The sequence below is a fragment of the Mustela nigripes genome, chromosome 2 (assembly GCF_022355385.1).
Source record: "Mustela nigripes isolate SB6536 chromosome 2, MUSNIG.SB6536, whole genome shotgun sequence".
Classification (NCBI taxonomy): Eukaryota; Metazoa; Chordata; class Mammalia; order Carnivora; family Mustelidae; genus Mustela; species Mustela nigripes.
In genome coordinates, this window is record NC_081558.1 from 81,775,038 (window position 1) to 81,801,392 (window position 26,355).

The following is a 26,355-nucleotide window of genomic DNA, read 5'->3' on the forward strand; positions in this document are numbered from 1 at the left end:
TACCACAGCTGCTCATACCGTCTTTGTCAACTGCCCTGCTTCACTCGTTTACACCTTCTTCCTTCCCTGGTGTGTGTGGGGGGCGGGGTGTGAGTGGGTGTGTGTGTGGGCACACTATTGCCTAGCTTTATGTCTGTTTCTACTCGGTGAGATCCCATTTCAAACCAGAGAGGTCCATTTTGAGGTCAAGGACATTTTGGAGACATAAGATTCGGAAGTATAAGTAGATCTCCACTTTGGTTGGCCAACTCTCCCAACCTACCTACCTCGTCAGGGGTCTGGACAGTTTCTGCTCCTGAGAGCAGTTCCTGCTCCTAGCTTCCTGAGCTTCAGGGGTCTCTGGTGTCCCTCCTGCTTGGCCTCTTCCTCCACCCCTCCTCCCCCTAGCTAGCTGAACTTAGAGCTGCCTAACCCAAGTCACTCCTTCTTCGCTCTGGTCCTAATCATCACTTCCTTTTAAGGGCTTCTGCAACTATGCACTTACCTGGCAACTTCCTTCCTTAGCTTTTTACTCCAAAACTCTAATCAGTGATAGAAAGAACCTAAATTGCTGATAAATTATCCTCTGAAAGTTAATCTAATGTTACCCTCTCAAATCTTAGATGCTCCTAAAAAATGGCCATTCCCAATGAAACTAATTGGTCCTAATTTCAAGAGGCAAATCCAAATAGGGTCTGTCTCAAATACATTTCTTTGAAATAATTTATGTTTTAATCTGCATGTGATATACATGGCACAAAGTGAATCCAAGTGAGTTCAACAGATAATCATTATCAGTGTCTCAATCTACCCCTGATGTAATTGCCTCAAAGAGATCATCTTTGGGTAGCTTTGAGAAGCCTTTCAAAAGTTGCTGTTTGGTATTTTGTTTTGTGAGTTTTTGAAATCTCTTGCCTTTCTATAATTTCTAATATGTGCAAGGCATGGAAAATCTAGTTCAAATACTGTAAAGGGAGAAGAATTAAGAGTTTCATTGGATGTTAAGAGTTTCACTGAGGTCACTCTAGTACAAAATATGCCATGTGTTTTAAAAAGTACAGGGAATCACTTTTTGCATGGTACTTGCACTTTTGGAAGCATGATAAAATCAAAGTTTGCATTACAACTACTCGTGCTCATCCTCCTCAAAAAGAGAAAATCCATTGCCTCCTCTCCCCATCGTATTAGTGCCCAATCCCTCTTGAGTATACAAATTTTATCATATTTATTTCTTCACCTCCAGTGAGTAGCCCAGGGTCTAATGTATGAGGGCTCTTTCAGGCCCAGACCAAAAGTTTCAGGGCTAAGACCAGAGTGCAGATGAAAACCTTATGTCATCCAGATGAATATTGACGTGTTCTACCTCAGCCTTCACCTAGCAACCCCACAGCCTGCACCCCAGGGATTGCCCCTGTGACCTGAAGGGTAAGGGATCTACTCTCCTGTGTCAGACCTGAGTCCTGCCAAGGGGTAAGACAGATCCTGGAGGGCAGGGCAGAAGCTGCTCCCCAAGCTAGGATTTTTTGGGTGGTGATTGGATCCACCCAAATCAGGTAGCCTGTGGGGGAGGTACCTCTTCTCCCCGGACTTTGTCTGCTAAGGTGATTTGATGAAGCCCAGGTATGAACAAACTAACCTCTTCCTCTGGTTTCCAGATATAGGCTGTGATCTCCTTCTACCTCTCCACCCCCTTCATTCCTCTTTCTTTCCTTCTTTCTTTCTTTCTGGAGAGAGAAAAAGAACAGGAGCAGGGGCAGGGTAAGGGAGAGAAGAGAGGGAGAGAGAATCTTAAGCTGGCTCCACACCCAGCACAAATCCCAAGAAGAGGCTTGATCTTAGGACCCTGAGATCAGGACCTGAGATGAAATCTAGAGTCGGATGTTTAGCTGACTGAGCCACCCACCTGGCAACACACACAGACACATGCACACTCACAGATACAGACACATACATACACACACAAACTTGTAAGCTCTGACTGTATGCAGGCCTCCGAGGTACCCATTCCAGCTCTCACTTCCCTTTCCTATCTTTCTCACTTGCTCATTTGGTTATCAAACTCTCTAAAAACTTTTTTTTACAAGGGATGCCTGGGTGGCTTCATCAGTTAAGCATCTGCCTTCAGCTCAGGTCATGATCCCAGGTCCCTGGGGTAGAGTCCCACATCCCACATTGGGCTCCCTGCTGAGCAGGAAGCCTGCTTCTTTTTCTGCCTGCCATGCCCCCTGCTTATGTTCTCTCTATCTCTCTCTGGCAAATAAATAAAAATATTTTTTGAAAAACACCTTTTTTTAAATAAGATCAACAAATTCAAAAAATAGACTTTTGTGTTGATGCCTTGTGAAATGTGAAGACCTCAAAAATACAGTATCCAATGTAGAGGTCATTCTTGCCTGGGTCTAATGGTGTGGTCCTGTACTCAATAAATATTAGTTAAATTAATTTACATCCACCGGAAAGAAACCACCAGAAATAATTTATAAAAAAAAAAAACTTGTGGATTTTTTTTATTTTTATTTTTTGGTCACGAGGCACCTTTTTATACTTCAGAATGTCAGCATATTTAAGAGGAAGCAGCTGTTCTGCTCACTTGCTAACAAGCCTGGGTGAGACTTAAATTCACACATAGAGGAAGGACGTAAATTGTATATAATTCTGAGTCTCTAATTTACAGGAAAACATGATGAGTATCTTTGGGTCATAATATTAATTCCTGTCACCTGAGAGGAAACTAAAATAACTCAGCTTTAGTTGTCCTATTGGGTAATGAGGTTTGTGTCTAGGAGAATAAATTTCTTACCTAGACCATGTAACTTAGCTGCTCTGTTTTGCTCTCTGGAATTCAAGTCGTTGATATTTTCTGGAATCTTTTCTTATGCTATACGGAATTTAAAAAGTATTTGCAGTGTTTTTGCACAAGCATGAGGACCACAAATGGGTCACTCTGAATACTGACAGCTTTTCTCTTGTTCCCAACTAAAACCCCATCCCACAAAGTATTAGCAATCTGTTTTGATGCCAAAGCCAAATACTGACAGTTGCAATGATGAATACTTGCTACAGGATACTAGCAGAAAAACTGCCCAGAAATACAGACCCAACCCATCTCAAACCTTTTTCTTCCCACTGAATAGCACCCATTAGTTTTGACTTGTGACATATATAGTTCTTAGAAGGTCACTGGTTATAGAATGCCAAGAAATCTGAGTCAACCTTTGGGGAAAAAGTAAATCATTATTCCAATTTCCCATCTTTGGGTAAGGAAGGAAGGAAATAGGAAAGGGAAGGGAAGGAAAGGAGAAAGAAAAGGAAAGAGAAAAGGGATGAGAGGAGAAGGAAGGAGGGAAGGGAGAAAGAAAGAGAGAAAGGGAAGACAAGACAAGACCTGTAGTTTACTTTTACCATTTTGCACAAGAGGCTATTTGAGAGCTGTTGATTTTTCTTTTCTCTCCTCCTCCCAAAATAATTCCAATAACATAATACTCAGCATAAATGGATGGTTGGACATACATGATTGACTCTAGCTCAGGCTATGTTTAGTTTCTTTTAAAGGCAAATTTTTAAGATGCTATCTTCAAACATGCATAATAAATCATGACCAATTTGAATTAGCTGAAGAGGCAAAAAATACATTAGATGAAGAGAATGTATACAGTTCTTTTATTAAAAAAAATCAAATTTTTAACAATAAAAAATAAATGAAGAGCATATGCTTCTGAGCCAGACTATCTAAGTTCAAACCCTTGTGCTCCACCTGGCGGCTCTGGCTTTGGGCAAGTTCCGAAATCTCTCCATCCCTCAATTTCTTCTCAAGATGGGGATAAAAATGGTGTTCCCCTCTTAGGTTTATATGAGAACTGAATGAATTCATACCTGTAAATGTTTTAAAAGTGATTCAATAATCATTAGCTGTAATTGTTATCCATTCATTCATTGTTTTCTTTTAATAAATATTTGAGTGTTTTTCTCATGCCAAGTGTAAGTGCAAGAATTTAGCAATGAACAAACCTGATTAAAGATTTAACTTTACTATCATCAAGTCATCATGAGATGTCTCATGAACCATGATGGATATTTATCAGCCTTCTCATCCTCAGTGGTTTAGTATATATAGAACCTAGCACAAAACAGCTGCTTAATAAATGTTGGTGGAATCAAGTATGAATCCGTGACTCATTGCAGCACAGGATAATAAGCACTTAATTTAGAATTGGGAGTTGCAATGTCAAGTCCCAGTTTCTATCCTAGAGCACTATGTGACTGAAAAATTGTAATCTGAAACCTAAGAAAGCTATACCAAGAAACCACTAAGATTTCTTTTGATCATGATTCTACCAGGTAACTGACATGATGTACTATTTGTTGACTGGTTATAGTTCTATTTTTCTTAAATGCAATGAACTTTTCATTTTAGAATAGTTTTAGATTTACAGAAAAGGTGCAAAAATATTACAGAGGGCACCTACACCCCCTGCATCCAGTTTTCCCTTACTGTTAACATCGCACAATGTCATAGTGCATTTATCAGAACTAATGAACCAATAGTGATACATTATTATTAACTGAAGTCCATGTTTCATTCACATCTCCTAAGTTTTTACCTAATGCCCCCCCCCCCCTTTTCTTTGCTCCAGAATCCTAACCTGGCTACCACATTATATAAAGTCATCACATCATGTCTCCTTAGACTCCTCTAGATTTGACAGTTTCTCAGATGCTCCTTGTTTGGATGACCTTAACAGTTTTGGGGACTATTGGTCAGGAATTTCATAAAATGTCTTTAAATTTGGGTTTGTTGAATGTTTTCCCCATGGTTGGACAGGGGTTGTGAGTTTGGGGGAGGAAGTATAGAAGTAATTCATCTCACATCTTATCAAAGGTATATGTTGTTAACATAAACACCCACTGAAGATTCTGTTTTTCTGGTTGGATAAAGAATTATGTATAATTGGTAATTTAATGTACCATATTAAGAAAAATTTCTTGACTAGATGTAATTTTCTAGGCAATGTCTAACATAGTTGATTCTCTTTAAATACAGTATAATCTTAAAATACACTTACCTTACTTTTTCCATGAAAAATTTCTCTCACCACTGATAAATGAAAAGGAACTGAAAAAATCCATGTCCTGTTATAAATTAATAGTAATCCTACCTATGGATACAAGATTTATATATTAAATTTAAAGTGAAAAATATAACTGTTTGTATTTCTTTCAAATTAAAGGCAAAATTGAGAAAATAACAGATTTGTGCTCAGCTATGAAGTCAAAAAGCAGAAAGAACAGAAGTTAGGCTTTTTGATACTAATTCCTCTAAAACTGTCTCATGCAGAGGACTTGCCTTGAGAAATGTTAATACTTAACTAAGCCCTAGGCATAGAGAATCTGGCATTTCTAATCTTGTGGCATCCTTGGTCTAAACGTACATTATCCTCAGAGGTTAGAAAAAAATACCGATGTAGCTGTTACAGGGATTAGAAGATCTATGGTTTTGTTTATCGTATACTTTTCTTATGAATATCACTATAAATAGGGAAGTTGCTTTAGGATTACTATGATCTATGCTACACACAGTTTTCAGATCAAGACATAAAATAAATATAGTCTATCCAGAGGAGAAGTTGTTAGATGTTGGGTATTACTAGGGATATCCTTCCCTGGGTTTAAATGAAATAAATACCTAGAGTATCACACGGCTCCAGCATGTAGCCACACTAAGTTAAAATATATATCTGTATTTACGGTTGTTACTCCCCATGGAGCTGATCGTAAGACCAGTTTAGTAGTTTTAGCCTACTTCTGTTTGTCACCTTACTTTGTAACCTTATCATGTGTCACAGTCATGGCCAAGAGTATCATCCACAATATTTTTTTTAATCCCTGATGTTTTCAAGCTATAAAACACTTTGCCCTAAATCACCATATTCTATATCTATGACCTTGGAAATGTCCTTAATTTCTGGAATTTCCTCAGTTGTACAGTTTGTGTGAAGGTTAAATGAAATTTTACATATAAAACACTTAGCAAATTAATTGGACACTTGTTATTTACTCATAGACATATAGGCCTATGCTTTCAATCATTTCTGGTTTGTTGGGAGCAATGAATAGGTACTAGACTATCATAGTCATTGCATTTGATGCCATATATAGGTTCTCAGAAATATTTTCTAGCTATTACCTGGTAATTTTACATAGGCACCTCAAGAGACAAGTAAAAATTATCGGGAAATGGACCTGTCAATGTTGAGAGAATAAATATATTCTGGTGCAAAACTTGGGATTAGAGTAATTTTATTTATTTTTCTCTAGCCACGAAAAGCTGATGAGCAGACTCTTTTTACATGGTTGGAGGATATTCTCCAAAACACTAAAGGAGGCTTACTTGATGATCTTAGTAGTTAAGTGATTAAACATGTATGAAATGTCAGGCAAAGGAAATAAGATCCAGATGAACTGTTTTATACAACAGTCCTCAACAAGAGCCCATTTTTCTTCTGACTGACTAGTGTTTCTGATGCCATATTCGGGAAAGAAGCTATAACCAATCTCACCTAAACTCCCACCTTTATATCTGGATCAAAGGAGATATCCAAGTTAAAGGGGATCCTATAACTGCAATCAACTCTTGATAATGTGATCTAATAAGAAGTAAGCATTTATGAGGACAACATTTCATTGCAGGCAGACCACTGTCCCTTATAACCACTGCCTAATTCACTTATTATGAACTTTTCACTGTGGCATTAATGACCATGGCAGCATCTGGAATGAAAAACAGTTCCAAGAGCAGGTGTAGCTAGAGAGAGCCTGGGAATATTTTGAATAGGAGGTTAAGAACCAGCCAGCTGGGAGACAAAAATTAAATAGTAGAAAGGTAGGAAGGTTAGGAGCATTAGAGATCCTTTGCAATTTGTTATTGGATATGGCAAACATTGCTGATGGTAATTGGTAATTGTCATCTTCAGAATGGGAGCTGTGTATGCCCAAGTGAAGTCAGGATAAAGGACTTTTGCTTTATAGCTTGACCTCTCCAGATTTAGAATCAGACTTTGGAGCCAGAAGGATTGTAGCATTCCAGTACATCAACACTTCCGTGGTCATCAGACTCCTAGAACGATGATGTGACATTAACATGGGGCGACCAGTCAGTGAATTTCTTGTAGAGTGGCCATTGATGTTTGAAAACTACATAACAAACTCTCTGAATGCAGCCCGGTACAAAGCATGCATTTAATAAATATGCCAGACCAGAGTTTTTGTACCCGGCATTGAATATATAACTCTTTGTAAATAGGACAATGATTTTCTAAATCGTTGATCTGAACAAACCCTTATGTTTTCAGGTTCCATTTTTTTTTTTCTTTCTTTGCACAAGCCTATAGAAAATGATCAGTACTTATATTTTAATTAAAGAAAAAAATGTAGAAGGAAAATAGAAATACGAGTATTAAAGAAAAATAAAAATATCTTTAAAGTGTTTATCCTCTATTTTTTAAAAAGCCATCTGTGTAGAAATAGAGGCATACAAAGTACAGGGCATTGTAAATACAATTTTACTAAGGCCATATGTTAACAAGAGAAATCTGTGAGTATGTTTATTTGTCCCACAGGAAAAAAAAATTGAAAGTGTATTTGGGTGTATTTTTCAGAATCATCTGCGTGGTTTTTTTTTTTTTTTTTAATCAATATAGGCAACTACACGTGTCCATCTATGCAAATTTCTTCATGAGATGATTGACTCATAGTAGAGAGGCAGCAATTGCTGGCTGCTCTCATCATTATTAGCAGAATGTAATATTAGTGATACATTTCCAAATAGGGAAAGATAATACCACTGTTTTCGCCTTCTTTCCTGTTATTTTGAATGCAGACAGTACCGCAGGGACACCAGCAGTATCAACGACAACTGTGGAAATTCGCAAAAGCAGTGTTATGACAACTGAGATCACCTCCAAAGTGGAAAAAAGCCCCACGACAGCCAGTGGCAATAGCTCATGTCCTTCCACGGAGACTGAGGAAGAAAAGGCAAAACGGCTTCTGTACTGCTCGCTCTGCAAGGTTGCAGTCAACTCTGCCTCGCAGCTGGAGGCGCACAACAGTGGTGAGTTGCAGTGATTTCTCTTCTGTCTCAACAGCTCTGCAATTATCCTCCTCTGAATGGATTAGATCGTTTGCAGCAGGGGACAAAGGGGTGGTAGAAAACTGGCAATTATTACATGGAAGTCATCAACCATTAAAAATTAAAAATGACACGCAAAGTGTCATTTGCATGGGCACAAGAGAGGACTGTGGGGCTCCTTAATGTGCTTGTGTTTACAGATGTGTATGTGTGTGTGTGTGTGTGTGTGTGCATGTGCACGTGTGTTATTAAATATTAGGAGATAAAATACAATGTAATTCTAGAGTATAAGCTTTGCATTTATTTGATTTCAAAACTGCTATGTACTCCCACGCATTGGCTTCTAAATGACATTTTCTAAAGTTTTGTCAATAATATAGCTACAAAATTTGGTTCCAAAACTCAATGTGCTTTTGCCTAAAACCTCTCCATAATGGTTTTTACTGCAAATGATGCTGTTTGGCGTAAATCTTTATCACCCGGACAATTAAAGGTAAAGTGCTTATTATGGGCAACCACTGAGGTGTGTTCTCTACATGTAATATTTTATTTACTCTTTGTGACAACCTAAAGATATTATTCTTGCTATTTGATTGAGGCTCAGGCCAGGCACATGACCAACTAAGTGGCTGAGCCATGATTTCAACTTAGGTTATTCTAACTTAAACACTAAACTCGAATATATCATAATAGAACATACTAATAAGCCAGGATGAAATGCTTCCCAATATACTTCAATTCTATCCATCTATTGTATATCTACATCTATAGAAAGGTATTATATAGGTATTATATATCTATACCTATACCTATCTATCTGGATAAGTCGATGCAAAAAGAGAGCCCAGATCTCTATATTTATATCTATATATCTAGATTATATATTTATATCTATAATTAAATTATGTGTAGATATATAGATATAGATAACTGATATATATTCTGCCCAAGATTTTAGACAGCCCTTTGGCCCTAGATTAGATTTCCTCTAAAAGGCTGGGTTCATTGCCAGGACCATGTCAGCAATCACAATAGGAACAGAATCATTTGTAAGTCATACCCTGGGTTAATATTGCAGCTTTATGTTGTCTGTCACTGGCCAATCACTGTGCTGCACGGTAATGCTCAAGTATTGACTTCAGTATTCTACGGGAGTAATTGCAGATGGAGAGCAATGCCTTCCACACATCTCTTCCCCCCTGCATGCAACATGAGCTGTCGTCCGGGAGTTCATGAGTTCAGAGGCTGAGAAACACAGAAAAAGATCTGGCCCCAAGTCAGAATCTATACCGTGCAGACGTGCCTCATGTTTTACTCATGCAATTACATTATTCAGGGATGCCAGATAATTGGAGAGCAAAAACATCATTGAAAGTCCATTTATTTCTCAACAATTCTTGATCATTCTGCATAGTGACAGAGAAACACATTCATTTGCGGGGCGGAGGGGGGGCGCTCCGCTTTGACAGATAAACAAACCATACCTTTGAGGCTGGAGTTAATTTATCAAGAATTTGGATGTCCTTCCTGAATTCTTATCAGAAACCTTTGATTAAGAAGCAAAGTATTCTTCGTTATTTCATTATGTCATATCAGGTCAACATTTTTCATACTCCAATTCTATAATCCTTATCTCTGCTTTGTGTGTGGGAAATACCCATAAAGCTTTAAAAGCACATTCACCCATATCACTTTCAGATATATATGATTCCCTATATCCGGGGGTTCTGATTTATTATATATCCAGGCCTGGAAGCCACTATTTGGGAAAAGAAACAAAGCAAAAACAAAAAACCTCAAAAGTGATGCACAGGCAGAGCTGAGAACTACTGGAACCATCTTATTTGAGAGTTTAAGGTGGTAAATGCATGTAACCTTATAGGAAACCCTTTATAGGGTTGTCCCCTCCAAACCTTCAGTACGGTCAGTGAACTATAACCTCCCCCCTTCTGCCTAAGCTTGGTTCTTTATCCCTGCATTTCCCTTCCTACATCAGAGATTTTTTTCCAGGGTCCAGACCCAGTGCTTATTTTCAGCCTCCCACGAGACTTGCACTAGCCAGTTGGGCCAGAACTGGAGGTGGCCCAGGAAGAAGAGAAGATATACGAGTAGATTCTCTTTAATCCCCTCTGTGCACCATTTTTGATCTGCAAATCAGCTCTCTTTTGTAACTGAAGCAGCGGAGGGCAGCTCATTGTGTCCCGGACGTCCTCTACCTGTGGATGGTGAATGCAGTCATTTCCACAGTCAGACAACTGCCCCTCGTGCCCTGGTTCCTGCATCTTTGCCTTCAGATCCCATGTGGGGAAACCCAAGGGAGGGGGATGTAAAGGAGAGGGAATCTCTGTAGGCTCACTTGCCTGCCACAAAAAGAGTAGCTGTTGTAGGAGTCATCCTAAGATTAGTGTGCTGTGTTTTAGTTTGGGTTCCATTAGAAGCAGACTCTGAGACCAGGATTTGAGAGCAAATGGCTTTTAGGCGAGGCCAAGGGCATGGGTCAGGGAATGGGAAGGGGGAACAGGGAAGGGAAGCGGCCAGCGACCGATGCATCACTAGGCAGTTACCAACGTGGGCTACTGGACTTGCCAAACAAAGCCGTGACACCACGGGACTCCCACTGTGTTTCACTGTTTTAATATTTTTTTTTATTTTTTTTTTAAAGATTTTATTTATTTATTTGACAGACAGAGATCACAAGTAGGCAGAGAAGCAGGCAGAGAGAGAGAGGAGGAAGCAGGTTCCCTGCTGAGCAGAAAACCCGATGCAGAGCTCAATCCCAGGACCCTGGGATCATGACCTGAGCCGAAGGCAGAGGCTTTAACCCACTGAGCCACCCAGGCACCCCTGTTTCACTGTTTTAAACATAAAAATGTCCAGTGGTCACACAGAATGACTGAATGGAGTTAGCTCAAATTCTGTCACTTCATCTTTACAATCCAGGTGTTATCATCTCATTGTTCACTTATGATGTATTGTTTACATTAAAAATACAGAGTACCACTGGGGCCAAAGGCATGAACTGCAGCCTTTGTGAGCTTGAATGATTTCAAACAGGTAGGGAATTGCTAATGAAACAGGAGACTGTAGCCAAATTCCTGTGTGTCTGTGGCCCACGGTGTAATAGAGAGGTCTACCCATTTATTTCCATGTAGCATATGATGTTTAGTATAGGGTAAGTTAGCAATGGGCTAATTTGATATATGCTAAAATCTCAACAGGAAAAACACTGCTTGTTTAGGATATAGACAAATTGTGTTCTAGGACACAGTCCTTTATCATGGACATAGGTTAGAGTTGCCAGTTCATGGTGAAGGTGGAAAGTAGACGGTCTGCTTTAGTCCATTTAATTATTTTCTAGTTCTCTTTCATGGATCCCTCTATTACCTGTACCCACAGCAAACTACAGTCACTGCCTGTGGGCTCCACTGCCCCCACACTCATCCCCCCAACCCCCCTGTATCACTAACAGTTCTCTGCTTGCTTTCAGAGCTAGATATTAGGAAACCACTGTGAAGATTGTGCTTTTTTCAGGGAACTCGGTTTGAAGGCCAATTTTGTTCAGAAACAACCAGACTGTAGGGTGGGGATATGTGTCCTGTGCATCTAAATTGTAATTCTAAGTATTTCTCTCCCTTTTTTTCCCCTTCCATATGCATGGAATAAGGTCTTTAGTTCTCAATGTAGAGTTATACATTTATGGTTTTTCTTTTTAATCGTAAACCAATTTTGAGATTATAGCTTCCATCACACACAACCTCTTGTATATCACCATGGGATGAGCTAGAAGTGCTCAGTCCATTTTTACCTCAGATCCACAAATAACAATTCTGTGTGAACCTGGGCAAGTCAACTGTTCTCTTTGGACCTCTCTCCCTCTCTCTTTAATGGTGCTAAGAAGCCCTATGGCACCTTGTAAGGATGAATTATTCTTAGTGTGACCACAGTTGCTGCTAGCATTATTTGGGGATCAGTTGTGTTATTTCATTTGCTTTTCATTTCATTTCATTTCATATTATTAGTGTGACCACAGTTGCTGCTAGCATTATTTGGGGATCAGTTGTGTTATTTCATTTGCTTTCTCTTTTATTTTTCACTGAATTTGCAGTTAATGGATTTATATTCCACAACATTTGAATGCAGGATTTAAGTATGAGTATTCCTGCTTTGTATTTTTTTTTTTTTTTAAGAATTTGAGAGAAGTAGTTATCATAGCTTACTGGCATGATTCACAAAACAGTCTAAGAATGTTTAAAACAACTTAAGAGGACATACTCTTTTCAAAAGATCTGGAAGTCTCCTTTCAGTTGTATGTTATAGACACAAATAATACAAAAAAAAATTGTCTTTTTCTTGAAAGAAATCTCCCCAAAACATTCTACTAAGTAATGCTTTGCTTAGCTGATTTTGATGGTTTTCTCTACATAATTAAAAACCTTTAAAATGTTTTATAGTTAGTGATTATTACAAATTTGGGTAAATTTTTCTGGCAATAACTTGAAGTGGTAACCTTTGATAATTTTCATTGGGCTCGTTTGAGCTTTTCTGTCCCTAGACAGGGCTTATTCTATCCCTCACTAAGTTTTAATATACAGAAAAGGCACTTATCAAAGGATAGACTTTACTAACTTTTAGAGATTTCTAAATTTTTGCTTAAACAAAACCAACACTGTTAAGAAGGAGAAGAGCACTAAAATTTACTGAGAGTTCATGGAAGTGCCAAAAGTAATCCTTAGAACAATAAATGCATTTCATGTAACACTTCAGTGGAGCAAATAATTTCCTCTTCCACAGCTGAGGACACTGAAGCACAAAGAAATGTAAACCACACAGCTAATGGAGGCAATCCCTGACTCCTACCATGCCAGAGCCGGAGTCCACCATGCTCTTGACAAATTTGTGTTCATTGCTCTTTATTCATACCCAGTACTTGAGCTGTATCTCCTGTGGATCAGGCAATAAGAATACAGGATGAGCAAACCCCTGGAGTTGCCTTCAAGAAGCCCATGTCTAATTCGTGCTTCTGTGTTCAGGAAGAGAATTAGGTAAAGACTTGTTTCATCAAGACATCTGTTTCACGTTTCAAGTGAGAAATTCATTTAAGCCAGTCAGCTGTGGTCAGTGTTCATGGCCTTATTATTACAAAGGTCCAAAGATTATCTGCCACTCCTATTCAGCTTCTTCCAGGGTAACGGTAAGCCTCCCAATTACAGAAGATATTGGGTGGGTCAAGAGTCCCTCTAGACAGTCAGAATAAGAGCTGCTCTCCCACAGACTGCTTCCTAAGCATTGATAAGCCAAACCAGCCCAGGAATGCTTCTCACTTTGACTGAAGAAACTGTATGGAAAAGAAGTATTTTGATAAAATCACCTGTTTGGATAAAGAAGGTTGGACAACCATCTAGACACCCCCCCCACACACACACACACAGTGAGACAAAGGAAAAAAAAAATATATATATATATATATCTTTGTATATAGATCTTGCTCCCCAAAGCATTGTTTTGCCATACACTGACTTACACCATCTGCAGAGTAAAATATATTTGTGTCTGTTTTGCAAAGGGCAGGTGGAGGGGGCTTGCAAACTGAAAGGGAAAAGCAGAGAGGCCTCCCCACCAGCTCCACATTTCAAGTCCTCCAGTCTACTTACAAGATGTCGACCTTTTTCTCTTTCCTTCATATGTTGGGATATGAACATTTTCATAGATGTGCATAAGAATACGACCTTCAACATGGGGAATCTATGTTGTAAGAATATACCTTTTTTAATATTGGATTCGGTAATGTTGCAATCATTCTAAAAGAGAGAAACGCGACTGTGAACCTGTTTCTTGTATTCATCACCTCTTATTTAAGGCGATGGTCATTGGCGCTGACCTAGTGTGCCCCTTAATGTGTTTTCCTCGTTGATGATCAATGGTTCTGGAAGGCTGGTCCAGGAATCCAGAAAATTGAGAATCTTATTTTTTATGCCTCCAGAACTGATAACAATCTAATAAACAAAAGTAGGAAAGAGAAACCACTGAAAAAAAGGGTTTAATGGCAGAAAGGAAGGACATAAATGATGACGAGAGAAAATTTCATAGTAAAACCATATGGCTAAGTGATAAAAATAAAGAATAGTTATCAACACGAAGAAAAAGAAACTTGTAAACAAAATTTTGAGAGAAAACTCCCATTCATAAACTACCAGGCTAAAAACCAAATAAACAAGTGTTAATAACGGGAATTACACTCATCATGAGTGAGAGCCCAGAGATGTTTATCAGTTTATTAAAAAGAAGCTTTTGTGTATAGTGTAACTTCTTAGCCTTTCACTGCTTATCTCCTTGGTCATTTGTTTTTACATTTGAAATTGAGTTATGACCAGTTTGGGCTTAACTATCCTAATGGGCTTTTTTTTTTTTTTTTTTTTTTTTCAGGCATCAAGATCTTTATACTCTTCCTCTTCCTTTTTGAACCTAAAACACATAGCCAAGAAAGCTTGTTTGTATTCTGTTTAGAAAGTGGGTCTTTAATTAGTGCCACTTCTGTAAACACACCATGTTTAAGCTGATTACATTTGTTACACATCACCTCCAACTATACCTTGAGCAACTAAATCACTCTTCCTCATCTGCTATCATTTATGTCTTATTAGCATCGAGAGGAAGTGCAACAAAGTCACACCCATTTAATTTCATCCAGGGACTCTGGAGTGTAGGTGTTCTGTTAATGGTGCTGGTTTGATATGTGGGACATTGTAAAAACATGAGCAATTAATTATGTAATGTAAGGTGGTCAGACCTCATTGTCTTCTAAGTTAAGCATATCTCAGTCATAATCCCTGCAAGAACTGCTCTGTATCATTTCCCAAAGGCACATACTAGCTAAGATTAATTTTTCTTTCTTTTTTTCTAAATCTTCCTGGCAGGTACTAAGCACAAAACCATGCTAGAAGCTCGGAATGGAAGCGGGACTATCAAAGCCTTTCCTAGGGCAGGCGTGAAAGGCAAAGGACCAGTTAATAAGGGAAACACAGGTCTGCAAAACAAAACGTTTCACTGTGAAATCTGTGATGTGCACGTCAACTCGGAAACACAACTTAAACAGGTAGACAGCGCATATTCTAGAAATGAAAACAACAGATAGGGGACATCCCGATAAGCAAATGTGTGTGCTTCCTTTGTTCCTTTCTTTCCCGTTTTCCTCTCCGTCCTGTCCGTCCATCTATCCATCCATCCACTTATCTTCTACTCACTGCCTTTATTTATTTATGCCTAGTTTAGTTGCCAAGGAAATAGTAAAATGTAATATTTTCTAAGTCCCTTCAGAAAATGTCTGAAGTGAGTTTGTACTATTCTTTTTTCTGAAGAGTGGGAGGAAAAGGAGTATTAGATCTTTTCTCTGCCAGGTTTCCCACTCAAAAGTGTTGATTTTCTTGAAAGGTCAAATTGCAATGTTCCATTTTTACTTGTTTAGATATTTACAGGTTACAACTAATTTTATACTGTTCTATTCTTTTATTTTATGTACTTTATTACATGGTGTTGTACTGTATTGCTAAATCCTGCAGCCACCTGCTAAAGGGATGACTAATCCTATTGCATTCACTTTTACTGTGAATAGCCCTCCAAAGAGATCAGTTAGACGTTGCCAACTAAAGGCCCAGCCCTCATATTGTGTTGTATTTTATATGCATGTGTGCAATATTGTGCTCATTTTATGCACCTTCGTTATTTATCTTTAGAATTTAAGGGGCTGACATTTGGCTGTACAAATGTGAGGGTAAATATTAGTATGGAAATAAATTCATGCCTGCCTGGGCATCTTTGTTTATTTGCACATAAAATTCCTTTAGACATTCCTTTCCTTTGTACACTTTTAAAAAGGAGATCAGCACAGCGATAAAGAAAAAGGCTGGGAAAACCAAGAGCCTTCTATTTGTTAAAAATATACTAAAAAAGGTAACATAAAAATATATATCCTCAAGCCATCAGAACCCAAGGACAAAAGTGCATGCTTTTTTGTTTTTTGTCTCTCCAACTTGTATTAAATAACTAATCTTCTTCCTTAGGTTAAATCAGTATTTGGGGGGGTGGGGTGGGGGATGATTTTTTTTAAACACTGTCATTTTTAATTGTTTTTGATAGCACATTAGCAGTAGAAGGCACAAAGACAGAGCTGCTGGGAAGCCCCCGAAACCTAAATACAGTCCTTACAACAAACTACAGAAGGCAGCACATCCTCTGGGGGTAAGTGTCATCATCTATTCCCAATCAACAGTGATCCTGAATGTCCCACTGTCTGATGAACTTGATTTTTTTGTTGTTGCTGTCAATTATTAAGTGAAATAAACGGAAGGGACCTTAGTCATAAGAAACAATTGATTGGAAAGTCCCAACCCTCACTCCAACAATAGAATTATTGGTTTTGTGAGTTGTGTGGGTGGTTTGCCACGTTTAGCCACAGTCTGGTAGCTATATCTTTTGGAGTTGGGCTCTGGTTAATGACAGAGCGTGGGGAAGGGAGTAAAGCCAAACTTTTGAGTCAAGTAAGTGATATCATGATATCTGGTCTTGCTGTCAGTGGATAATTTTAGGAAAGTTCAGTGAAAAAAAAGTTCTTGTCTCTCTTTTTTAATATCTTCATGGGACAAAGCACTGGTGTTTTTGATCCCCTCAACAGTTTTGGATTTTGAATAGCATGGCTTCAAGGGCATGACTGATTTTATTTAATTATTACACCAAGAATAATATCTGAGGCCTGGGGAAATTCTTCCTGGGAGATGCCTTCTTTCCATTACCCCAAATACACCTTTTTATTAGTGAACATAGTAGTATAAATGTCCTGACCTGGAATATTTTTTTTAGGAATTCAAGGGAAATCTGTGAAACCTGACAATCTCAAGCTAATATTTATGACCACGTGGCGGGGTTTTGTTGTTTCTTGTTTTTGTTTTCCTGGTTGAATTGACCATAGCTTTCATCAGGGAGATCCAGGGCTCAATGAAAAGTTAAGAACAACTGATCTATTCAGCATGTGCTGAATTGTGCATTTTGAAATCTGTTTTCTTCAAAATAGATCTTATTAATAATCGGTGCTATTGTGTGCTGCTGGCACATGAAAATATAGTTAAAGGAAAACTGCAATCATCTATTATGAGACCTCAGTAGGAGTTGACCCAATTAATTTAGTAGCATCACCCATTTTTATGCAAATGAAGTCACTTTACTCTTTTGTACAGAAGCAATTTTAGCTGCATTGAAAGGCTGTGAATTCTGCACAGAGCTGATGTTTCAGCACTAGTCATAACTTTGAGTGCTATTTCTGACCAGCATAGATGCAGCTTTCAACAATCAAGTGAATGGTTCTTAAATAAACAGGGAAGTCAAATTGTGTTAATGTCACCATCCAAAACCTCCTTCCTAGCTCTCACTGTGTTACTGTTTCCATAAATGGGAACATTCTGTGAGAACAGCCATCTTACTAATGCTACTAGCCAAAGAATGAACTGGTTTTGTAGAGTAGGATTGAGAGAATATTGTTACCATTAGCACAAAGAGGAAGCATAAAATGGCAGATTTTGGGGGGGGAGGCAAGTTTCACCTTGAAAGTGAAATTTTGTTATTTTTATTTCTCTTCATTAATACCTCACACCTTGCTGGGCTGCCCAGTTTATACACTTGGATAGCCTAATAGTAGCTGTCAGCATTAATAAATGTCTCTTTTAAAATATCAATTCTGTGACAGTTCATGTGTGTGTGTAAAGTGGAGTGAAAATTCCATACTTTCTTCCTCAACATGAATACTTTCCTCAGGTGGTATATTTATGATGAAAAATAAAATAAGGTTGTTGAGTACTTTCCTGGACCAACAGTCCAAGCTGGCCATCTTCAAGTGCTCTTCCAGCTCTTTCAAAGGAAAGATGTTCTACACTTTCCGTTATTCTTATTGACCTTCCCAAGTGTGATTTTTATCTTTGTAGTTGCTTCCTGCTACATTTTAAAAGCTGCCCATCATTCTGGATTCTATGGGTAGATGCCCAAACTCCTGTCCTTCTGTCTTTTTTTTTTTTCTCTCTCTCTCTCTCCCTTGCAGGTAAAATTAGTATTTTCAAAAGAACCTTCAAAGCCATTGGCTCCACGAATTCTACCAAACCCACTGGCAGCTGCAGCCGCTGCTGCCGCAGTGGCCGTGAACTCCCCCTTCAGTCTCCGAACTGCTCCAGCAGCCACACTGTTCCAGACCTCAGCACTCCCGCCAGCTCTCCTGCGGCCAGCTCCCGGACCTATTCGGACCGCCCACACTCCTGTGCTGTTTGCTCCTTACTGAGTTCCAAATGGGAGTACTTGTACTGCAATAATTTTTCAAAAAACAAACAAAAAACAACAACAACAACAAAAAAAAACAACAAAAAAAAGAGAACTATGCAGTGTTTATTTATAGTTTAAAGTCTATCTGAAGAGCCAGGACTTTTGATAGTGAACCGAAAAGATTATTTAAAAAAAAAAAAAGAGGGAGGCTTAGGGGTGGGGGGGGGTGGTATTTTCTCTAAATTAAAGCATTCCTCTTGAACACTGATTGTTTTAGAAGTGATCTCCAGCATTGACTTGTAGTGGTATCTAGAATTTCTGAAGCCTTTGTGACTGTGCTTTTGGGCACCTATTTCCCTCTGCATTGTCTTTCCTGCTTTATGAAACAGCTATACATTGTAAGGGCATTAACTGGTTCCAATGTATGTATATAATAATTTACTCTGTAGATTAAGATAATATGAAAAAAGAAAAACAAAAAACAAAACAAAAAAGAAAAAAAACAAAAACAAAAACAAAAGCAACACTGTGAATAGTAGTACCCGTGCTGGTCCTCTTGCTATGACAGCAATTACTGGGTATTTATCCCAACAAAAGTAGATACAGTAGATGTCTTGTAAACAATAGTGCTGTGTCTCAATCTATGCCACTAGGTTATAAAGAATTGCAAAAGGTAGAATGAACAACTATTTCATGCCGGTAAGCAGCCAAATGATACACAAACACCGGAGGGTTCTGCGGAGGTCTTCCTGGTCCATATTCTCTCCCCCATCCAGACTATAGGTAACTTTAAGTTGAGGACAAGAGAGCACGGCTTAAGCATAGAGGTGGGGGAGATATTAATAAAGGTCATTTCTTACAAAGTATTTTTTCCTCCCCCTGAAGCAGTGTTGCTGGAAAGAGGGAAAGAAATCTTTGTAATGAATCTATATCTGAAAACAGGTAAACATGTGCATTGTGGGTGTTTAGAAAGAAATCAGTACAACTGTTCTGTTTAGTGGATAAGAAATTATCGTAACCTAAGATGATTGTTTAAAGTAAAGATTTTTCATGTTAGTACATATCCAAAAAAAAAACAACACAAAAAAACAGAGAATATTGCATCCTTGCAATATCCCCTTTATATCATACCAGTAAGGTTATCTCTTAGGCAAAGGTTTCTGCTTTGAACATGAGGATAGATGTTAGCTATTGTCGGCTTTTTCTTGTTTCTTTTTTAGATTTCCTACTGACATGATATGAACAATTAATATATACTTAAATGCTAGTAAAACAAGAAAAATGAATCTAAGGTGATTGCAGACCGAGGATATAGTGTTGGAAAAATTCTGGTAAGGTGCACTTGACCATGATTTCACTAGTGGAGTTATGAAATACTGGCAGCCTTAGATAGTCACCAAAAGGCTGAAAGGAGTTGATGTTTTACCTTTAAAACAAGATTTATCAGGGGTATATATAAATATATGTATATTGTATATATGTTAGAAAGATTAAGAGAATAACTTATAAAAAGAAATTCTATATAAAATAATTATATAACCATCCCATGTTACATGTTATCATTAAGTTGGTAACAAATGGCATAAAAATAGCTGTGCCTTTAATTTGTGATAAAGGCTATTTGCTTTTTCCCATAGAAAGCTATTGTATACCTATCACTATGATGGGATTCGATGCAGCCAGTCTGTTGCATTAAGAACAAGGACACTTAAACTTAGAACAATGTTAAAACATGTACAAATCAACCCTACATGATTTAGGTTTAGAGAAAAAAAATATTTTTGAAAAGGTTTTGTAAAGACTATTTAAATCTATAGGGAAGGGCTGGGTATGGCCTTCCTGAAACTGCTCTTATCTAAACTGTAGTAACCTTTTTGAGAGGTACAAAGATTCCAGAGGAAACCATTGGAGAGATAGGTATATTGCATTTGTCATTTTATATTTGAGAAACACCCATAGCGTGCTTGGTGCTCAACATCGAACATGGTCTTCGGAGTTCTTCTCCGTCATCCAGCTGTAGACATTTGTCATATAAACATATCTTTAAAACAGTTGGCTTTATACACCTTTTGTTAAACAATCAACAAAATAAGGAAGGAAGGAAGGAGAGAAGGAAGGAAGAAAAGGGAAGATAGCAGGTAGATAAGCTAGACAAAAGACAAAAGTTATTTCATTGGTCTTTGGTAAAAAGAATTTCAAACCACACATCTCTGGTTAAACACGTTAGTTAGTATTAAAATTTGTTTTTTGAAAGTATCCGGTGATTTATGTTTACCAACACCTCTACTCTCTGGTCTTAGCAAGTGTTTCCTTTTTTTCCACACACACCCCTTACTGGTTCAGCCAGATGGAAAGTCACTCGTGAGTTTGTTGTTCGGGGCTCTGTCTATATCCCGTGTGACCAGCTTCTAAAGGGTTTGAGCTTTAGTTGCCTTGTTCTGGTTTGTTAAATAGTTTGATCTTTCACTGTAACTTAGCCTGAATCCTTACCCAACAGCCTTTACACCTGATAAAACCTCTTTCTGTTGGAGAACTTAATGTTAATTGATGCACTCTCACTACTCCGTGCTTTTGCTGTTCTTCCCCCATTTTCACCAAAGTGAATCAGCCAGTCCACTAGAAGTCAGGGCCTTTGGGATGCAAAGAGTCCTGGATCACAAGGTGTTACTAACTTTAATGATTTGCTGGGAACAAACAAATCAGCCATATTTTCTCCATCAGCCATATGAGAAAACTCAGAAATACCTAAATCCCTTCTGCCTCACTTCGCTATGGAACCATTTTTGTTTAAATGGTCTCTTAAATTGGAGTTGTAATCATCAGTTGTCTTTTCCTCACTACCTAATAAAGGATGAAGCCTAACTATGGAACTTACAGTGGACTTTCTGTGAATTGCTTCCCTCCACTCCACATTATTTATCAACACCAGATCAACATCCGTTACGGTTCAGACTGCTATAAAGCCCTATCCTTTCCCTTAGGGAACTTTTTTCATGAATAAAGATCAATAATTCAGATGGGTCAGCACCGGTGCTCTGAAAATCCCGAAGGGTGGTCTGACTTTATGGTTATATATCCCTCCCCACGCATCACACCCATGGCAAAGAAGTGATAGGGAAAGCATCTCCGATTTCATTTGAAACAGATATAAATGCATTGCAAGAGCCAGATGCCTCTGGAAAAAGCATTGCTGCCCCTCATCCGGATCATCCAGACAAATGGGAAACAGTCGTTGGGGAGGTACTGTATTTCTCTCTTGAGAAAACAGGTGATTACACATGACAAATTGCTCCTATCACTGGTCCTAATCTTTGAAGAGTGGTGGTTCTATTCACATAAGCAAACACAGTTGGCTTTTGGCAATTTATGTCATCCCTGCCTCATCTGTAACGATTGCAATCTTAAGGAACTATTAGGCTTCCCTTCACTTATTGCAATAATTCATGCCATTATCATCAGAGCTATAATTTGGTTTTTTTTTTGAAAGGTGCTACGTATTTTACTGCCAGAGAACTATTTAACGAAGAGAGTGTTCATACTCACTTGCAAATTAAAAGACCAGGAAATCATAAAGTGAAAAAAAATAATAGACAACAAGGCTTTTGAAAATAGGATTATTCAAATTTATCGTGGATGTTCCCATGTAAGTTTCTAAAGCACAGGACCAATATATAGCACACGTGGCATTAAATTTCACCTACAATTAAATTTTAAATACTTTGACCCCATACCCATGTGGTGGTCAACTTTCCTGAAGAAATCAGATCACAAAGCTAAATGATTCAAGTGGTGTAGAGACCTCTTCCTTCAAATACGAATTAATATTTGTATTAAGGACTACTTTTCTATACATTAGCATGGATGACATTATAGTAATAACTAATTATATAAAGGAAAGCATCATAAAGTGGTGGGGAAAAAATGAGCTGAAAGAAGTCCAATTGTATTGTAGACTTTATCTCTGACCAGCAGGGTAATAATTAATCGACTAATGCTTTGTCCTCAATTTTTTGGTCAGTAATATGGCTGAGCTCATTTACTATATCAGCATTAAAAGACCACTTCTCTCATCCTGTCAAAAATAAAATTGCTTTCTTGTCATGAACAATGGAGCTACTTAAATATTTGCAAATGTCCGGAGGTGTGTTCTGTATTTCCCTCCCTCCTGAGTATATACCACACTGTAGGCCTCTCTCATCTAATCAATCAGAATGTAGACTTCAACTATTATCAGAGGAGTTGCTAATTCACACTGGACTTTTCACAAAGTCATAAAGGATTCACTGTGTCTCTTTTCTCAATCTAGAACATCATAATTTTTGATCAAAGCAAACTCCAAAAGGAAGTTGTTTGTGTGAGTATGGGAGGGAGCGACAACTAAATGCCTCATCCTTATTTGGTTTGTTGTGTTTTCCGTCTTCAGCAGAAAGGGTCTCCCCATCACTAATTCTACCCTGGGTTTGCATGTGTTTTAACTAATGGGCATTTGACTAAGACCACTTTGTCCACAGTCAAAGGGTATCAGTGATGCTCTCATCATTGTTACAGCAAGAATTATTTGAGCTGCGTCCTGACAGTGAATGTTTTCCATATGAGTTCTGTAGGTTTTCACTAAAAGGGTGGATTTATTTCTAGAGTATCTCTTCGGCACTTTCAATGGCATGCTTTAATAATGACAGAGGCTACCACCAGGAAGTGAAATGGATCACTTATAAGACACATCTTCCTTGTCTACTTATTAGGTCTACTTATTAGTTCTGAGAGTGGTGTCACGGCTTTCAATGAAAGATGATATGTTGATATATCATCCTCAATTGGCCTACAGGGTTGTTACTCTCAGGAATGGGGTTATAGCTTACCAGAATTATGAATGTTAATGGAAGGCAAGTTCAGCCCTGGGAAAACCTCCCATGTGCTACTCTCTTTAGAAATCCAAGCAGGTTACAAAACATCACAGGGTTTGAAGAATTCCTTGGCTTCCCCACGTCTGAAAGGACCAAGAACTACCTTCAGTCTGATCACCTTTTTCCCGTTTGCAATGACAGAAAGCCATCTGTCTTAGGTGGTCAAGTTGACTCTACAAATGGCCAAAATGCATTTCAGGTCAAACCTGATGATTAATATGCATGATCTAGTGGAATATCTTTGAGTTTGGTCAAGTTTTCTAAAACCACCAAGAATGGAGTCATGTTCTTTTCATGACTGGTATGTCAACTCTAAAAGTAATTTCCAAAGAGAAGGGCTAAAATGGTTTATAAGAAAAAGAGTTGAACTAAAAATGAGTACCTGAACAATGAACAATTCTAAGGTTTATGTGTGGGTTTATATACACGTGAAGTGATAGAGAATTCATCCTTTTATGAGGCCATGGAAATACCTTTTTTTCCCCCCAATGATCAAGTTGCTTTCATTTTAAGAAGAGAAACTCTATTTTCACATTTGGGAATCTTAATAAACAGGGCATTGGAGAAGTTGACAAGTAGATATAACGTCAAGGTACTATGCTCTCTACTAACATCATTATGCTAGAAGATTGAGTTGGATAATGCAATTGTAACATTTCATACAAGCTACTGACTTCCAATATAGAAGTTGGACCTTTATCAAATCTTCTTTAAATCCAGGTACTGTGCAAGACATGGTAAAACAGGGCTAAAGAAAATTAGCAAGGAGATAGTCCTTTATTGGGGGCCTAGATTGTATTTTTTTCAGGAAACAAAATTTGTTAAAGTCATTTGGCCATTTGATTATCTAAATCTAATAAGATATAAATCTACTGGGACACGTGTTATGGCATCTTTAAGCCATGGTAGAAATGAATGGAATTTTATTAACTAAAAATAACAATGTGGGTCTTATTGGATACTTCTCAACTCAATTTAAAATATATCATTGTATAATTTCAGCATAGGACACCAGGGCGAGACAAGGCTAATATTGGGTAAAGACCTTCCGCTAAATGTTTTGTGTCTATCATGACCGTGAATTAATATTGTTAGGTACAGAAAAGAAATAAAGGTCTTGAGATTCTGGAAAGTTTAGCTTTCCTGAAATAGTCAAGAAGAATTTCTTGGGATGACATCTGTTTTTTAAAGTCATTATGGGAAAAAAAAATGTGTGGAAGTGGTGGATTTTGCGGAAAAGTCTTGCTGCAAAGGGATCTAGGCATAAGATTGATCATCACAGAACAGTGGGCATGTTTTATGGCTTCAACACAAAATATCTATGAGGAAACTGGGCCAACTTGCTTGGCATTTTGATGACTTGCTTCTGAAAAAAAAAATTAAAAAAAATTAATTCAACTCTCTATGACTATAAAGTTATGCTGAAAAAAAGTAAAAGCTGAATTTAGTAAACGCAAGTCACTTGCCTCTCAAAATTGGTCCCAAAATCTAAGCCTAATTTCTATAAATTTCAGTAAAGTTGTTTTAAAATACATCTTATACTGACAGTGTTCATATTCCTACATATTTAAAGTAGAACTGATCTGATGCCAAACCAATGTCATTTGTAGCTATGTTAGACCCTCAATTTTGTCCTGAAAAAAAAAAAATGAATGATTTTATTTAAGATATCTAGTCTTAAACACACATGGAACTCTGTGCTAAGAATATTGTTTTTCCTGAGAAATTTGTTGGTCAGGTTTTTTTTCCTTTTATCAGTCAAAATATGTCAGTTCAACTAAGGTTTCCTGACATATAGTTCATCATTTCTGCTAATAATATTTAATCTACTGGAATTTCACAATTACTTTTAAATTGCCTCCTAAGAGGTCAAAGAAAAATTTATTATTAGCTGATATATGATGAGATATTCAACTCTCATGCAAGCTGGAGTATTGGTGATTTTTAAGTAGTTATTCTTAATAATAGAGCGTTAAACAGACTCTATCAAATAAATTGAGTGATGACTATGCCTATTTACTGACAGCCAATTCGAGCCTTAGTCTCAGGTTCTAAAAATAGCTAATCCACATGCATTTAATGACCACAAACTGAAGGCAGTATTTGTTTTTGACAACCAGACTTCTGATTGGAAACTTTGGCATTAACATTCAAAAAAATTGAATAAAATTTTGAAATTTTAAAAATAGGTTATGGCTTGTCCTACTTTTCTGTAACCTTGTGAAAAAAGTACTTAGGGGAAAAAATATGTGATTTTTTTTTTCCGCCTTCTATTCTCATAGTTTAGAAAATATAGGCAGGCCTTCGTCCACTATCAACCACTTGGCAAAAGGTTTGAAGAAGTTCTACCCAATGACAATAATATCTCATATTTGAAAGAGCATTACCACAAACACCGAAGAGGTACAATATGCATAGCTTTCTTGATTTTACAAAAAAATAAAAATAAAAGAGACAAACCAGGGATCAAAGAAATTGCCCTACCTATAATCACACAGATATGGTTCTCAGCTAAAATACTATTGTGATGATGTACAACTAGCATGTTCCTTCACCTGTACCTTTGGGATCTTAACTTCAGCAGCAGAAGCCAAAATGCTCAGGATGCAAATTTGTGTCACCTTATAGCCCATATGTTCAGCAACTCACTTTGTTCTTTTCATTTTGCCAAATCATGCTGAATAACTCATAATAAGAGGTTCTAGATGTCCCCACGTGGACTTGGACCATTGAGATGAAATTTTTTGTGTGTTTTATATTTCAGTACTTGAGTTATAATTATTTGTGTTGTTGTTATTGTTTATTTTAGTTGAAGCCTCAAAGAACCCCCCCTTGTGTGCCAGTATATCTTCAGTTGAAATTAAAGAAATCAGGGCAATTCACATAATTTGTATCATGCCATTCTTCTGTTTTAAGTCATGTAAAAAAATCTCTCCATATGCTAATAATTTCCCCAATGTGAAACAAAGCTGCTATCAATTTTATTGACTCAGAAATGTAAAATGTAGAACATTTTATCCTGTCTCTGGTCCTGTACTAAGTTAAACTTTC

At 37.7% G+C, this 26,355-nt stretch overlaps 1 protein-coding gene across 2 annotated transcripts in view; it reads left to right on the forward strand.

The window, feature by feature from the left end:
* Positions 1-24,949, forward strand: part of ZNF385D (zinc finger protein 385D) — a 904,997-nt gene extending 880,048 nt beyond the window's left edge. Inside the window, exons 6-9 of one of the 2 annotated variants that reach the window (XM_059390861.1) lie at positions 7,856-8,086; positions 15,019-15,197; positions 16,238-16,339; positions 18,186-24,949. In XM_059390861.1, coding sequence (XP_059246844.1) covers positions 7,856-8,086; positions 15,019-15,197; positions 16,238-16,339; positions 18,186-18,419 — 746 coding nt within the window. In that variant the 3' untranslated portion in view covers positions 18,420-24,949. The remainder of the gene's footprint in view (positions 1-7,855; positions 8,087-15,018; positions 15,198-16,237; positions 16,340-18,185) is intronic. The other variant, XM_059390862.1, reaches the window with a different exon arrangement.
* Positions 24,950-26,355: the final 1,406 nt, after the last annotated feature.